The 18,383-nt window shown below is 40.2% G+C and overlaps 1 protein-coding gene across 1 annotated transcript in view; it reads right to left on the reverse strand.

Moving 5' to 3' along the window:
- The window catches only part of FAM241A (family with sequence similarity 241 member A), a 43,501-nt gene extending 27,630 nt beyond the window's left edge, over nt 1-15,871 (reverse strand). The window contains exon 1 of the mRNA XM_027543827.1: nt 15,530-15,871. Within this exon, the coding sequence (XP_027399628.1) occupies nt 15,530-15,700 (171 nt within the window). The 5' untranslated portion in view covers nt 15,701-15,871. The remainder of the gene's footprint in view (nt 1-15,529) is intronic.
- Between the last annotated feature and the right edge of the window lie 2,512 nt (nt 15,872-18,383).

Here is an 18,383-nt window from a genome sequence, read left to right on the forward strand (position 1 = left end):
ACTTTTTCCTCTCATCTTTCTACAAGGGAGTTGAATTTGTTTATAGTAGGAACAAATGAATAAAACAGTAATGAAATATAGAAACCTGGAATGGGGGATGGATAAGAAATAACTGAGAGTCTAGACTGGGGAAAGATGTAACCACGATTACCAACACTGATCCTCAAATTGGGTTCTATCCTCCAGGGATTCAAAGCAAGCGTGGTATAGCCAAGTAATTCCTACTTCCTGGAAGTGTCGGCTCAAACATTACCTTAGTGAGCCCTTCCGTGATCATGTTATTTAAAATAGCAGCCCTATCCCTTATACATACTCTCTACCCACCTTCCATTTATTTTTTCCCATAGCACTATAACTCACTGATGTACTTGCTCATTGATTCACTGTCTTTGTCTCCTTCCTACAACGGGAGATTAAAGACAGGAGAGATTTGGGCCTCTTTCTGTTTGTTTCTTGGTATTCTGGGTGCCTACAGCACTGCCCAGGAAAGAATAGGAGCTCATTAAATGTTTTAAATGAATGAATTAAAAACTACCAAGAAAATAAGGAACAAACAAATAATAATACTTAATAAATAACAAATAAGGAATACAAACAAATAATACAGAAAACTGTCTATAATACAATGACTATTACCAGTTGCTAAAGCAATTGATGTTCCATATGATACAAATGAATAATGAAAATGTCTTTAGTGTATGGCCAGGTTGTTGGAGCAACTGAAGTCTTAAATTAGTAGCCTAATATAGAGTGCTCAAAGACTGATTTCCAAATGCTTAATCACTTAAATTCCAAAGGGAAAATGCTGTCATCCAGAAATGGAAGAATCATTATGCCATTTTCATGATGTTACTGTTAAATAAACTTCACATACTGAATAATGAAGGAGGGAGTTTAGTGTCTTCTTTTAATTTATTCTTCATATATTATTTTCATGTGTTTTCCACTGAGTATTTTTATGGATACCAGAAATGGTTATAATTAACTGGCTAATTCTCTATGAAGAAATCACTTCAGTCTTGCCCTCCTTTAAATTTAAAAGCTTAAACTAAATGAACATCTACACTCCCATGAAACTCTTGAGAAGACATAATCGTCTGTGAAACCAATAACCATTCAACACATGGAGAAAGTATGCTAGAATGCTAGGAACAAGCAATTGGGATTTGTGTGCTGAATAAAAACTAGACATGAATATGGAATCCTTGGAGCAGCCATCCTGTTCTTATTAAAATTTGCTTTTGGTAGTTGTCTTGTGCTGTGCTGTGCTTAGTCACTCGGTTGTATCCAACTCTGTGACCCCGCCAGGCTCCTCTGTCCATGGGGATTCTCCAGGCAAGAATACTAGAGTGTGTTGCCATGTCCTCCTCCAGGAGATCTTCCCAACCCAGGGATCGAACCCAGGTCTTCTGCATTGCAGGCGGATTCTTTATCAGCTGAGCTACTAGGAAAGCCCCAGTAGTTATCTTAGTATCAGGTTAATTTCAGTTAAATAACTCAGCAGAAAGAACTTCAAATATAAATCAACCCTTGCTTTTCACATGCATATAAATCATGCATTTCCACATGTACTCTGAATGTATATTGTACAGTACTACCATGGAAGACTAGAATTAATCTTTTATAGCAGCACAAGAACACGAGACATTGTAAAGGAAAAGTTCAAGTGCCCTCACAATATACAAATTAATCTACTCTGTGTAGCACATTTTGGAAATGACTTTTTTTATACTTTAAGAAAATTAAGAATAAGTAAAAAAATTATGGGTATCTCCATGGAAAACTGTGCATCGTTTAAAAGAATGTTTAGCCTTTATGACTTTCAAGATATTTTACAAGTTGGTAAATTATAAATAACCAACAGCAATGCAAATAATTTTTATTAACAGACAGACAAATTCTGTTCCATTAGAGGTTCAACTGTCTTCCCACCCCACCTATGGAAAAAGCCAGTCTCTCGGCTATTTGTAAATTCATTTCAACATACCTTTTTCCATATACATTTCTGACTGATTTCTCCATTGAAGCAGTTTTCACATTTGTCTGGTTCCCTCACTACTGATGAGCTAAATAAACCCCTTAACATGTATTCATTTTATATTTAATGAGCATTATAATTTTACCTCTTTTTGAAAATTATCCTTCAACTTTGCTATTATTGAAATGGCTGATCTGAATTTTAACCTATGTTAGTTATGCATTTCATTTACTGTCTTTCCTCTGTTTAGTTCAAGAAAAATTAAAAACAAGATAGCAAGTTCTGACCACTTACATAAATTAATGCTAGTTAGTATTCCAAGATCCTGTTTGTTAAATTTCACCTTCTTGATACTGTGGTTTTTAAAATACAGCACATCAAGGAACATAATCTTTGCCTAAATTCTTACAACTGTTTTACAGGGATCTTTAGCTCAATGCGCCGAAGAATTGATGCTTTTGAACTGTGGTGTTGGAGAAGACTCTTAAGAGTCCCTTGGACAGCAAGGAGATCCAATCAGTCCATCCTAAAAGAAATCAGTCCTGAATATTCATTAGAAGGACTGATGCTGAAGCTGAAACTCCAATACTTTGGCCACCTGATGTAAAGAACTGACTCGTTGGAAAAGACCCTGATGCTGGGAAAGATTGAAGGTGGGAAGAGAAGGAGACGACAGAGGATAAGATGGTTGGATGGCATCACCGACTCAATGGACATGTGTTTGAGTAAACTCTGGGAGTTGATGATGGACAGGGAGGCCTGCCATGTTGCAATCCATGGGGTTGCAAAGCGTTGGACACAAGTGAGTGACTGAACTGAACTTAGCTCAATGCACAGCTAACATCATTCATTTCCTTTCTGTTGATTCTGACAATAGAATATGTTCCTGTTATACAAAAAGTTCTCTCTCTCTTAAAACTAATTTTTGTTATGAAAGTTTCCCCTGGGAAGCCACATTGCTTCAACAAAAACATCAACTGCATTTATACCAGCAGTGTCATTTTAGACAGAAAATTTTATAGACTCTATACTACCTCACAGATGCCAAAATAATTGTCTGAAGCATTTGCCATATGCAATTTCTGCTCTCATGGAGATGACGTTTCCTGTGTGAGCCTGTGAAGGGGAGAGTGGGAAGTTGCAGAGAATAAATATATTAACAAACAAACAAAATAATATCAAGTAGTGTGAGGGCTATGAATAAAACAGAGTAATGGCAGAGAGGAAGATGGGTTGGACTGCCTACATTAGGCAGAGCTGGGATCTCAGAGAGGTTATAGTTAAGCCAATGATATGAAGATTTGCCAAAGGAATATCTGGGGAAAAGAACCCAGGCAGAGGCTTTGAGACAGAACTGAGCTGTCTGGGCTAGTGCAGTGATTTTGACTGTGATCCACAATAAGAGATATATTTTATTTCTTGACCTAATACATATAAACTAAAGTTCCACAAAATGACATTCATACCACATGTGAAGCATTCTAATGATTTCTGTCCTATCCTATCCTGTTCACAATTCACTAAATTAATTTCATGAACCAACACTAGCTTGATAGTTATTTAGCATGGGTTTGTATCGCAACTCTGCAATGTTCTAGCTGTGATACTTTCAGTATATTACTTAGCCTCCCTGTTCTGCAGTGTTTACAACTTTAAAGTGGGAAGCAACAGCAGTAGATCAAACCTGTGAGGTTTCATACCAGATTTCCTTCCAGAAAGACCAAATCAATTTTACTTCTAACTTCAGTGTATTGTTATTTCGTAAACTATTTCTTTAAATCCACATTATTCATTTTTAAAATGATCAAGTTGCTAGGTGAAATATTATCTCTAATAGTTTTAATTTGCATTTCTTTTATTTCCAGTGATGCTGGACATGTTTTCCTCCTTACTGGATACTAAATGTCACTGCAGGTTTTATTGCCTACAAACTGTACAAAAACAAGATGTTAAATATAAACTTTTACTAAGTATGTAAAGCTTCACCTAGCTGCAGCATATATAATTTATAACATGTTTATTATTACATTTATAATTTGTCACTTTTAAATTAAATGCAAAGTTTTAACATTTATTTACACTGCTGCTGCTGCTGCTGCTAAGTCGCTTCAGTCATGTCCGACTCTGTGCGACCCCATAGACAGCAGCCCACCAGGCTCCCCCATCCCTGAGGTTCTCCAGGCAAGAACATTGGAGTGAGTTGCCATTTCCTTCTCCAATGCATGAAAGTGAAAAGTGAAAGGGAAGTCACTCAGTCGTGTCCGACTCTTTGCGATCCCATGGACTGCAGCCTACCAAGCTCCTCTGTCCATGGGATTTTCCAGGCAAGAATCTTGGAGTGGAGTGCCATTGCCTTCTCATCTTACACTAAACTACATATAACCAATAAAGGAGAAAAACTTTTTTTGTATCCATTTGGGAGGATGGATACAAATCATTGAGAATATCAGCTAGTTCTTGAATTAGTTTTTGAAATTACTATAAATGGAAAAATACTAAAATTTGCTTTCATTGTCATTTTAACCAATAGAATTCAGTATTTAAAATCATAGTTACAAACTTAGACAAATGAAACCAAGTATTAAAAAATATACACACAATTTCAGCCATATCTACCAAGCATATTAAAAGAGTTGCCTACTGCAGTGGAAGAGAACATTTCTGCAATGAAGAAGTAAATTAATTAAATAAAAAATAAATCAATTAAAGTTAATGCTATGAATGAACTAACGATAGATAATAACAGGCCATGAAGTGAAGAGTATGACTGATTCAAGCTGCAGGTTAAAATTTTCTACCTTTTGTACTTACCCTAAAATCAATTTTTTTTTTTTAAAGAAATGAAGTTTCTGGTGACATTATTGAGTACCTTGTACATATAGGGAAGTATGCTGGCTGCTACCACAGATGGAACAGTTTGTTTATTTAAAGAAGCCAAAATCAAACATTTTTCCTTAAAAATGAATTTTTTCTTAATTCTCAATTTGTGGCATGACAACAGCTTCTGTTAGATTTTATTATCTCTGAAAACCATGGAATAAGGAATTCTGAATTTAATCAAACTCATGAAATTTGCCAGCCATGGGAAATACACCTTAAATTCCCTGCCTCTGTAGGTGGTGTGCACACATCCCAGTAAAATTTTGATGAAGAGGATAAAAGACAAAAATAAAAATTTTTGGATTGGAAGAGGGAATTAAAAAAAAACTCACCAATGTTAGAAAAAATTATATCAAAGGAATATAGTAAAAACCACAAATGGAAACTGAATTTTCTTAACACTGTGTTTGCTATAAAGTATTAATAATAATTTTATCCTTTGTTTTCCATAAAGTTCAAAACATTTGGACCATGCGTTCCCTTTGATCAGATAAGCTCTAGTTTTGCCATAAGAAAACAGCAGCCACAAATAAAGCCAATTATTTCCTCTTCCTAAGCCAAGACAAGACATAGCTGCCAATGATGTTAAGTAGAAAAACAAAAAACAACAGAAAAAAATCCCCCTGGATGTGGGAAAAATTAGATCAGAAGACAGAAAGTATCTTTTGCATTAACTTAATTAGAAATTCAGTTTCTTTGTCCAAATGAAACTACCCTTTGATTATCTTGTTAATTCCCCTAAACACACACACACACACACACACACACACACACACACACACACGAATACACCACACTCTTTAGGAACCAAAACATGACTAGTAGAGACTCAAAGTTTCTTGAAGATATGTGGCTGTTATTGCAAGATAACACTATGACTCCAGAGATCACAGAAATTAAAGATAGTGTGGCTAAAGCTTAAAGGAAATATGAAAAAAAGACATAGTTTCTACTTAGGTCTTTTGGTGCAAGGTTAATATCATAGAACTACTTTCGGTTTTTCCCTTTAGCCTTGCTTTGCCACTTCTGATCAGTAAATTGAGAACAACATGAACAGAGGAGGGTGGGTATTTTTCCCATCAAGGATCAGTGATCCACAACAAGAAAAAAAAAAAAAAAATCAAACTAGAGATCTATACAAAAAGCAACATAATCTACTTTAAAAAAAAAGAAATATGAAATACTTATCTGATTTTCAGATTAGGAAATCTTAATACTTTATTCAATAAATAATACTTATTCTATAAATCTGAAAATTGCAGAGACTAAAAATACAGTTCTATGATGTGGTTAGATAAGAAAAAGAAGGCAACCAGAGAAAAAAGATGAGAGAGAAGATGAGGGTAAAACAGGTAGCTAATATTCATTGAGGGCTTACTATATGGTAGGTCTTTCATAACACAAAATGTTCCTGAACCCTCATAAGAATTTTAAGTAGATAGAATTATACCCATCACATGAGGAAACTGAGTCTCTGAGGGATTAAGTTATTAGGATGATAAGACCCATAAAGCAGTAAAGCCAAGACTCAAACTTAGAACAGTCACACTCCAATACCTTTTCCACTGCTCTGCAACATCGGCTTCTATAGAAGAGAGGCGGCAATGGGGTGGAGAAGGTGCATGGAAATGAAGAGAAAGTGGCTAGGATGGGAGGTGAGGAAGAATAAAAAGCAACAGGAGAGTGCGACACTCAGTAAGCAGAGATGAAAAAGAGATGGGTAGTAGCAGAGAAGGGCAGAAAAAGAACATGAACGTATGTGGCCATTGGCATAAGTGACTCCACTGTGTGCCCACAGGGTTCCTCCTGTTCTGCTGACCCCACCCAGGACTGTACTGTGCAGTAAGTCATTTCTCTGTTGTCAAGGGCTTTGGAGCTAATCAGCATTGTTTAATAATCATTAGGGCCAGGCTGGCCTCTTGCTCTGTAGTCCCCAAACAATGATGAAAACCTTCACTGACTTATTCCCTGTGTCCACAAGACTAGTTATCTATTCATAAATATTGACTTAGGAAGGCACTTCCTGTTTCCAAGCATGTACCCCCATACCCTAGGTTAACTGTAAAATTGTCTCAGTGGCCCCTTGGCAGTGTGGAGTGCAGCTGCAAATGCTCGCATATCCTTGTCTCCTCAATCCCACTCTGTAAGCAAGTTACCCTATAATATAGTGATCCACTGATTACATGGAACTGCCTGCCTTGTTTCTTTCAGTCTCTAGAGATACCTTCTTAGTTTGGTGAGCACCTTTTGTTCCCTCCATCCTCCAACAGAGAGGGAAAGAAAACTGGAGAAAGTTGCATATAAGGAGTTGCTTGAAGAAAAGATGTGAGAAAAGATCTGTTGGGAGACTACGTGTTTGGAATGTAGGTGTCAAGAAAATAAACAATTATTACGTATCCACTGGAGTATCTATCAGTAGAGCATTTTCAACAACTCAAATCACTGTAACCGTAATTCATTTTGAGCAGAGTTTCTCAACTTGAGCACTAGTGACATTTTGGGTCAGACAATGCTTTGCTGTAGGCGACTGTTCTGTGCATTACAGGCTGTTCAGCAGGATCCCTGGACTCTTATTAGATGCCAATGGTACTATACCTCCTCAGTTTTAACATTCAAATGTCTCTCGAGACATTGCCAAGTGCCCCTTGTGAGTCTAATTGCCCTAAGAGCCATTGATTTAGAGGTTCCACCCTTGCATAATGACAAAAATGAACAAAAGGTATCTACCATATACAAAATTATCCCGGGAGTTACTCTAGTGACTAGATGCCCATTGGAAAGAAATTAGATTACGTCTAGGGCCAAGTTCATCTAAACTCAAGGAACTTGCTACAGTATTGTTTGCAGACTGTTTTTAAAAGATGTGAAAGGAAGTGGGTACAAACAGATATCTGTTTTTGAACTACACAATCTAAAGGGGGGCAGCAGATTTATCAGACTGTTCTTCCATCATGGGTGAAGGCTCTTATTTCTGAAAACAAAAACAAAACCGGCTCTGGAGTTTGGAGACCTGGGTTCTGGTGTGTTCTAGTAAGAGACAGTTGTAAGACTGAGAGCAAATCACTTGGCCTGGGGAACCAAGGCTTGTTGGCTTCTTACACTTTACCTAGAGTTCAAATATACCCTTCGAGGGAAATAGTAAAAAGTAAAATAACTTCTACATTTCTATTACTGATACCATGTTGAAGGGAAAGGATGGTGGGTTGGCATGCTTATTACTCCCTGCCACTCAGAGTGTGGCCCACGGGCATAGCAGCAGCCTCACTTTAAGCGCTTGTGAGAGATGCAAAGTCTCAGGCCTCACCCCAGAACAACGAAATCATAACCTGTATTTAACAACAGATGCTTTGTTTGCACATTAAAGCTGAGGAGCACTGTTCTATTCCTCCTTCTTCCTAGGGTGGCTTTCTAACTGTGGAGTGTGCAAAACTTATAAACAACATTTCTCAGATTTCTTTTTAGTTAGGGTTCTAGTTGAAAATTAGGTCCAAATACTAACCCTTACATGCTTATAGCCAGATACTACTCTAACATTCTACATGTATTACATATACACATGCATATATATACACACATATATATGTATATACATACGTATAACAATTTTGTGAGGTTGACACAACTATTTTCCCCTTTAGACAGATGAAGAAACTGAGGGCCAAAGAGGTCAATTAACTTGCCCAAAGTTACAGTTAGTAAGTAGCAGAGTGAGGATTCAAACCTAGGTATTCTGGATCTAGAATATGTACTGCTAATCATATCTTTAATGACAGATCAAAGAGCAGGTATAAGGCTTTCTGCTGCTGCCACTTTTTTTTTAAACAGATGATCTTGTGGAACATTCTTTGCTAAATGCTATTATGCACATTCCTTCATTTATTTATGTAAATATCTATAAGCCAACACTTATCTGAAAGTTCCAGGACTGCAAAAGGCAAGAAGCAGAAATAAAGCGTTACCATTTGAAAGAAATCAAAATCAACCTTATCTATAGAGTGGATGATTATACACCTAGAAGTCTAAGAGATATTAGTATATATTAGTGTTAGAATTAATAGGGACTTCCTCTGATGATCCCATGGCCAAGACACCACACTCCCAATGCATTGGGGCCCAGGTTTGATTCTTGGTCAGATGTCACATGCTGCAACTAAAAGCTGACCTGTTGCAACTGAAGGACCCACAAGCCGCAATGAAGACAGAAGATCCACACGCCGCAGCTAAGACCCAGAGCAGCCAAATAAATACATTAATATAAAAAAGGCTTCATCCCCGGAACACTCTTAAAAAGTGAATTAATACAAGAATTCAGAAAGGTAGTTAGTTTAAAACTAATATATAAAAACCAATAGCTAAAAACCAGCAGTAAAAATGTGATATGGAAAAAGAAACCCCCTTCAGAATGCCAACAGAAAAATGTAAAAGCTTATTTCAGTATTTATAACTACTATAAAGGATTGTGAACCCAAAGAGAAAGTGGATTATTCAGTGATTAGGGGGAAAATAAGATTAGTTCCATACCTCACACAATACATGAAGTCATTGTAAAGAGATTAAATACAGAGAGTAAAAAAATAAAAATAAAACTATAAACACACACATAAAGGAAACATTGGTGGATATTTTAATTAACTGTAGGATTAGAAAGAATGTTCTAAAGAAATATATAAAAATATGTGTGTGTGTGTGTGTGTGTGTGTGTGTGCATGTTTGAGGGTGTAAGATGTGTGTATTAAATTTCCAAAAGTATTCCTTTGGCTAATAAAAATTTAAAGCATTTCTAAATCAAAAACATCATAAAATTATAAAGCAAATAGCAAGCAGGGAAAATAATTATAAGCAATGTGAAATATGGCATTAATATCTTAAAATAATGCCAAAAGAAAAAATGGTCAAAGAGCATGATTAAAAAGAAATGCAGAACTTCCCTGGTGGTCCAGTGGTTAAGAATCTGCCTGCTGATGCAGGGGCTACGAATTCAATCCCTGGTATGGTAAGAGTGCACCTGCTTCAGGGCCACGACTATTGAAGCTGGTGTGCAGCCGGGAAGACCAGCGCAGCCAAAAATACATAAATAAATAACATTTTTAAAATCTAGGGGAAAAGTGCAGATGCTCGGTAAATATATGAATGGTCTAGTAAACCTCTCTAGCAATATCTTATGACAGTAAGATAATTTTTGCCTACTAAACGTGAACCGTGAACTTCCTGATGTTCAAGCTGGTTTTAGAAAAGGCAGAGGAACCAGAGATCAAATTGCCAATATCCGCTGGATCATGGAAAAAGCAAGAGAGTTCCAGAAAAACATCTATTTCTGCTTTATTGACTATGCCAAAGCCTTTGACTGTGTGGATCACAATCAACTGTGGAAAATTCTGAAAGAGATGGGCATACCAGACCACCTGATCTGCCTCTTGAGAAATGTATGCAGGTCAGGAAGCAATAGTTAGAACTGGACATGGAACAACAGATTGGTTCCAAATAGGAAAAGGAGTACATCAAGGCTGTATATTGTCACCCTGCTTATTTAACTTATATGCAGAGTGCATCATGAGAAACGCTGGGCTGGAAAAAGCACAAGCTGGAATCAAGATTGGCGGGAGAAATATCAATAACCTCAGATATGCAGATGACATCACCCTTATGGCAGAAAGTGAAGAGGAACTAAAAAGCCTCTTGAAAGTGATAGAGAGTGAAAAAGTTGGCTTAAAGCTCAACATTCAGAAGACGAAGATCATGGCATCTGGTCCCATCACTTCATGGGAAATAGATGGGAAAACAGTGGAAACAGTGTCAGACTTTTTTTGGGGGGCTCCAAAATCACTGCAGATGGTGACTACAGCCATGAAATTAAAAGACACTTACTCCTTGGAAGGAAAGTTATGACCAACCTAGATAGCATATTGAAAAGCAGAGACATTACTTTGCCAACAAAGGTCCATCTAGTCAAGGCTATAGTTTTTCCAGTGGTCATGTATGGATGTGAGAGTTGGACTGTGAAGCAAGCTGAGCGCCAAAGAATTGATGCTTTTGAACTGTGGTGTTGGAGAAGACTCTTGAGAGTCCCCTGGACTGCAAGGAGATCAGTCCTGGGTGTTCACTGGAAGGACTGATGCTGAAGCTGAAACTCCAGTACTTTGGCCACCTCATGTGAAGAGTTGACTCACTGGAAAAGACCCTGATGCTGGGAGGGATTGGGGGCAGGAGGAGAAGGGGACGACAGAGGATGAGATGGCTGGATGGCATCACCGACTCGATGGACGTGAGTCTGAGTGAACTCTGGGAGTTGGTGATGGACAGGGAGGCCTGGCGTGCTGCGATTCATGGGGATGCAAAGAGTCGGACACGACTGAGCAACTGAACTGAACGGAAACTGGCAAAGATTAATCTACCAATTAAATCATTGCTGACACGGATGGCTTCTAACTGACACTCTTACATACTAATGCCAGAAATGTACACTGGTGCAGGCTTTCCTGAATGTAATTCTTTAGGATGTTTCAAGAGACTTCAAAGAGTTTGACTTACTGACCTATGCCTTCCACTTTTAGAAATTTATTCTAAGGTAGAACTGTGAGGAACTGTGACAACAAGGTAGAACTTTATAAGCAAAGATTTTTACTGCAGTATTATGTATAAAGCACATTAAATATGTAGTATTAAGGGACTGACAATTAAGCAGCCTTAAAAATAATTTTTGCAAAGAATTTTTGATAAAGTTGGAAAATGGCATAACATGCCTAAGTAGATAAAACAAGATACCACATTCAAATATTACATTAAACCTTGTTAAAAAATGTGTGTATATACACACATACACACAGATATATGAATGCAGTAACACCAAATATTTCACATTTTATAGCACAATATTACTCAGATTTCAAATGCTCTTGTTTTCTTCTTTAGATTGTTCTATATTTCTACATTTTCCAAAGTACATAACACATAATCATGAAGACCTTAAAGCTAGAAATAATGATTCTAAAGTCAATCCAAGAATAGTGGTACCTTTCTATGCTCTAAGATGGCAGGGACATCTTAGGTTATTCAGGTTGTAAATGCCACGTCTGAGTGGATGCCACTCACATTACACACATAAATGTAATAAAAGGACTAGAAACTTTAACCTTCTAGGTATACAGCAGGGCAGATACTCTAAGGGACCTGGCATTCAGAGTCAGAACATATTTTGATCATCTCTCAATGGCACCCCACTCCAGTACTCTTGCCTGGAAAATCCCATGGATGGAGAAGTCTGGTGGGCTGCAGTCCATGGGGTCGCTAAGAGTCGGACACGACTGAGCGACTTCCCTTTCACTTTTCACTTTCATGCACTGGAGTAGGAAATGGCAACCCACTCCAGTGTTCTTGCCTGGAGAATCCCAGGGATGGGGGAGCCTGGTGGGCTGCCGTCTCTGGGGTGGCACAGAGTCGGACACGACTGAGCGACTTAGCAGCAGCAGCAGCAGCAGCATGCACACAGTTACCAACACACATTCAGGACAGCTATGTCCTGTCCCTTCAGTTCCTTGGGCATTTTGCCTGTCTCCTGGCTTTTCTTTTTGATGCCAAACTCCTACTTCAGACTTAACACAGTTCCTTCATCTGGGGAACCTGGTCCAGTCTTTCAAGTCCTCCTTTCCTAGGACACAGGCTGCCTTGTCAATTATCTTACCTGGAAAGATTCAGGTCAAAAGGACAGAGGAACCTTAGTTTTTCTCTCAGATGGAGTAGGATTTAAGGATAAATTGTTAAAAAAAAAACAAAAAACAAAAAAACGCTGACAAGATCTTAGTTATTGAGAAAACACCTATATAAATAACCAGTATTTTGGTACTACATGAAATAAATACTATTTTTATCTGGTATCATAATAACAATGAGCCAAAGACACATTTGGTATAATCAAAGCTGATGTAAGAGCCCTCCAGGTTGAAGGAAGGGCAAGAGCTTTTGAGTCAACAATGTAAAGAAAAAGTGAAGGGAAAGATGTATGTAGAGGAGACTTTAGCCTGGGAAAGAGCCAAAGGAAGAAACCTGCTTCATCAAATTATCAGGTAAGGGCAAACTGTGAAAGAACTAGAAATAGAAAGGGATTTAATACAGAAAATTAGGGACTGACAAAAATCTTGGGAAGAGCTGGAGGAGCAGAAGTCAGGTGCCTTCTGGAGCTACTGCATTCAAGAACACACCACCCTTAACCCTGGTCCAGATATAAGGGAGCCTCTGCTATTACTGTAGCCGCTGCTACCAATTCTCTCTTAACATCCATGAGGCTACTCAGATTCTGGAATATTGAGTGTGTCAAGCAGAAAGGACAGCAAGGAGATGGCCTCTGTCTCATTTCCAGCTAATTAGTTTTGGTTTTGATTCTGTTTATATCATTGTTTCTATGGAAAAGTTCACTCCAAGTTCCAAATATCAACAACAAGTTTACAAACCAAGTTTTCAAAAGTACTCCATTTGTAATTTGGAGTTCACGTGTCCTTAAAGCAGCAAACACACACACACTATCTGCCTAAAGAAAAGCAAATTAAAACAACTCATTAGGTTATGTTTTACAGTTGTTAATTTCATTTACCTCTTCCTCAAATATCTTTATGTCTCTACTGTCATTACAAGACAGTGCATACAAAATTTAAGTTTCATTTTCAGCACTTGAAAAAAGCTACATTTATTGCTTCCCAGATAGCTCAGATGGCAAAAAATCCACCTGCAATGTAGGAGACCAGGAGACTTCCATCCTTAGGTTGGGAAGATCCTCTGGAGAAGGGAATGGCAACCCACTCTAGTATTCTTACCTGGATAATTCCATGGACAGAGGAGCCTGGTAGGATACAGTCTATGGGGGTTGCAAAGAGCTGGACACGACTGAGACTAACACTTTTCATTATCAAGAAGTGATATATCACAATAGCTTGTTTCTTATACCAATGGGTTGGGTTGTATCAATTTCTTGTTTATTTTTGACTTACTTATGAGAAGTTCTTTGGTGCATATATATTATTAGGAGGGAATGCATATCTCAGGTGTAATTTTCAAGTATTGTGTATGTGGGCTTAGAGTACATAAATAAACCATGTGATAAAAATAAAATCATAACTTTTTCACAGGAGTATAGGGAAATAAATGTCCATGACATACAATGATAGAGGCAGGTATGTAAAGTATATCTGTTTTCTAGGGTATATGTTTCTTTTTTTGTTTGTTTCATCCCTTTTTGTGTACCCTAAGCAATTCCGTTAAGACCAGAGCTGCTGCTGATGAAAAATCCACAAAAGCTTAGATGAAGTATTTTACATACTCTCTTACAACCGCTTGAAAATTACTTTGGGACCTTCAGTTCAAATATATTTCCCCTGCCCCAGGGAATTTCTGTTGCTGTTTTCTTCACTTTGCCAGTTGAACAACTAAAGTAAGAGGAAACAGTCCTTTAGCTACTGAGTCATGGTACACTTAATGGGGGAAAACCATCAGGAAACTAGTTAGGAAGATCTCATAGCTACCAATTATATGCTTCAGTTACCATCTCCTATATCGTCAAAAGAATGAAAAATTACACTTCCACATGGTGAGAAAACCTAATGCTAAGGCATATTTTGTGCCTGCCACACGGTTATTTCTGTTTCCTAAACACAAGGCAGAGAAATTACCTATTAATGCATTTAGTGATGTTGGAGTTTGTGAAATGTGGCAAAAAGATGCTGAAGGATAATGAGAGAAGACAGGCATCAATTGATCTCAACAGTATACCCTGTAATAAAGGCAAAGGATAATTTTATTTCTTGCGCTTTAATGGGATTCTGAGGGTAAACTAATCTCGGGTATTTTTGAAGGTCTACTGTATTTGATGGTGAAAATTCATCCCACTGTGTGGGATAATTCAATTTCTTTCATTAAACGTCTTGCCTAATTGTCAAGATACATGCTATAATGCCTATTATCACCATATTTTATTTAGTGAAAGCAAAGTCAGAGTTTCAAAAACTGCCCAACTTCTCTTTTCTTTATTATGGCTGGACTCATGCTTTTTCCCCCTTTGGTAACAACTGAAAGCAATTTTCCGGCGTTTTCAGTTTTTCAATGAAGTTTAGATCTCCTTTCTGTTCATGTATAAAACTTGCTCTGGGAGAGTCCCCGTCAAGACATCCACTGTAATACTCGCTCCTACACATGCCTTCAGATACTGACTGCATGGCTACAGAAATACACCTACACCGTACGGAGGCGCTAGGTGTGTTCAGAAATGCCAAGATGGAAGGCGGGAGGGGAGTCGCTGGCCCCTAAAACACAGCCCCGGGGAACCTATTCCAAGTGGAAGAGTGTTTACATGTAAGGCTTTCAGATAAGTGACCGTTATGGAGGGCACTTCCCCAGAGCCCTGGGCTCTGGCCTGAGAATCCTCTCCGCCAGACGGGTGGGAAAGGGCGGCGCTCACCCAGCCAGGCACGCGACTCCGGGTCGGCCCTCGGCACGCGACCCCGCGGCCCGCCCCGAGCGCGCCGTCAACTGCTCTCGGGGTCAACTGTTCGGCTTCCCGGAATGCCGCGGAGCCCAGCTCCCCGAGCCGACCACAGCCCGGGCGCCGCCCTCCCGCCGGACCACTTCCCTCCGCCGCCGCGTGGGGCTCGGGAAACCGGCCGGAGCGCGCCGACCCGCCCGGCTCACCTGCTCCCGCTCCTCCAGCGGCCGCCGCCCGCGCCGCCGCGGGCTCGCCCCGGACTCCTGCTCTGTCCCCGCCGCCGCTCGCTCCGCCAGTGCGTCTCGATCTTCGTCGCGCTCCCCGCCGCTGCCTCCGCCGCCGCCGCCGCCGCCTAGCAGCTGCCCGGCCGAGCACATCCCGCCGCCAACTTCTGCCGCCCGGGACGGCCGCCAAGCCGGAGGCAGCGACCGAATGCCCGAGGGCCGCCGTAGGATCGTCCGCGCTTGCCACTGACAGGCGCCTCCAGAGCGCGCCCCGCCGGCTGGGGCGCCACAAGTACCAGCCAGGCTCGGCCCCTCGAATCACGGGCTCGCCCCGCCCTCAGCCGCCGGGGCGGAGCCCGAACGGGGGCGGGGCCACGGAGGGGCGGGGCCAAGGCCGCGCGCGCGCGTGCGAGTGTGACAGGAGAGGGAGTCTGTGTGACTCTGTACGTTAAGAGACTCTGTGTGTGTGACATTGTGTATGAGAGAGAGGAGCTGTGTATGAGAGACTGTGTGAGAGACTATGCGAGAGAAATTTTGTGTATGAGCAGTACAACAACCGTGAGAGACTGTGTAAGAGATGGTGTGTGCATAGGAGAGACTGAGAGCCTACTAGACAGAACTGTGAGAGAGAGACTGTGAAAGACAGGATGTATGCGTTTGTGAGGGAGAGAGGAGAGCGTGTGTTGGTGTGTGTGTGTGAAACACACACAGACACTCCAGCGAGACCCCTCTGGGTTTGCCTGGCACTACTGGTGTGCCTGGGTACGCTGCTGGCTGCCTGTCCTGAGTAAACTGTCCATCCTTGCAAGTAATACACATTCTATGTCTATTTCGTTCCTTTTGCCTCCTTTCTGTGTCTCTCCGAAGGTCTGAAGGTATCTGTTGAGTGCTTGCTTCCCTGGTGTGTGTTGGTTGTCAAAGCCTTGGGACCATAGGTAGTGTATCTGCTTTTGTGTATGTTTCTATAAATGGTAAGAATATATCACTCTCAGTGTGGGGGATACATTTAATTTATAATTCTTTTTCTTTCTACTTGTGGTGTTATGATTTAAAATAATTATATATATATATATATATATATATATATATATAGCCTTTGTCCCCACTCCTGGCACAGAGCTCCTAAAACCTTGAAGCTTCCCAAGTGGTGAGAAGGATAAAGATGTCCTTTGTTATGTTAATGAGGTAACTTTTTGGTAGCCCCTATGAAACTTAAGGATGGGTCCTATTCCCAGAAGAACCAACCTTGTGATTAGAGGATTGGAACTTTGAGTCCCATCCCCTGATTTCCTGGGAGGGCAGAGGGACTGAGGTTGAGTCGATCACCAAAGCTCAAGAATTTAATCAGCCTTGCCTACATACTGAAACCTCTGTAGAAACACAAAGGACAGGGGTGTGGAGAACTTCCGAGTTGGTGAACAGGTGGAAATGGGGGGAGAGGGGCAGCTTAGAGTGCTCATGGAAGCTCTGCATCTTGTCCCACACACCTTGCCCTGGGTACCTCTTCATCTGACTGTTTACCCATATCCTTTGTACTATCTTTTGTAATAAAATGGTTAAGTAAATGCTTCCCTGAGTTCTGTGAGCAGCTCTAGCAAACTAACGGAACCCAAAGAGGGTGATCAAGGGAACCTTCACTATATAGCTGGCTGGTATTAATAGAAGCACAAGTTACAACCTGGACTTGCAATTGGCCTCTGAAGTGTGTGGGGTCGGGTGGAGGGGAGTTGGACGGAAGGGAAGAGGCGGGCAGCAGTTTTGTGGAACTGAGTCCTTGGCCTCTGAGATCTGTGATCTTGTCTCCAGATAGGTAGTTTCAGAACTGAGTTAATTGCTTGGTGTGGTTGAAAAATACACATTAGACTCCCCTATCCATTTTGTTAAATGGAAGCCAGGGCACTTAAATCCCATATCAAATTTTGTAAATCTCTTATCTGAACTTTGAGAAAATATAGACTATTGATAGATATAATAGCAGACTATGTTTCAGTGGAAAGTAAACATGCCTAGGTATGGAGAAGAGGGAGTTATTTGATTCTTTTATTAAAATGTCTTTAGGCCCAGAGAAGGGAATTAAAATAGGCAGGAACCTAAAGGCTTATTTTAAAGACCTGTTTCCTGGCTTTGGTAGTCAGGACTGCAGAAACCAGGAAATATGCCTTTGGATATCACAAATTAGAAAGAAAATGAATCTGATTTATTTCCTTTCTTAAAAGCCTTTAGACTCCAGGAGGAAAGTATTTAATGTTATATATATATAATCAGAAACAAATGTCACCATGGGAACCCAAGGGCATTCCCTGATGGCCCTCATTGCTTTCCTCTAGTGCCATTCTGTTGTGAAAATTTTGCTTTGGCTCTTAGTAGCGTTTCTTACGGAGAAGGCAATGGCAACCCACCCCAGTACTCTTGCCTGGAAAATCCCATGGACGGAGGAGCCTGGTAGGCTGCAGTCCATGGGGTCGCTAAGAGTCAGACGTGACTGAGTGACTTCACTTTCACTTTTCACTTTCATGCATTGGAGAAGGAAATGGCAACCCACTCCAGTGTTCTTGCCTGGAGAATCCCAGGGACGGCGGAGCCTGGTGGGCTGCCGTCTATGGGGTCACACAGAGTCGGACACGACTGAAGCGACTTAGCAGCAGCAGAAGCAGCGTTTCTTATAAAAAAAAAGACTTTATATATTTAAGAAAACTTTAGGATTATGTGTAGTGGTACAGAGAATATCAGCTTTTACTACCAACTCTGTGGAGCTTAAGGCACATTTTGAAGTTCACCCTATTTTGGCTTTTATCTGTTAACTTGGTAAATCAAGCAGCTATGCATGCTTCACTCA

Source organism: Bos indicus x Bos taurus, chromosome 6 (genome assembly GCF_003369695.1).
Source record: "Bos indicus x Bos taurus breed Angus x Brahman F1 hybrid chromosome 6, Bos_hybrid_MaternalHap_v2.0, whole genome shotgun sequence".
NCBI classification, from domain to species: domain Eukaryota; kingdom Metazoa; phylum Chordata; class Mammalia; order Artiodactyla; family Bovidae; genus Bos; species Bos indicus x Bos taurus.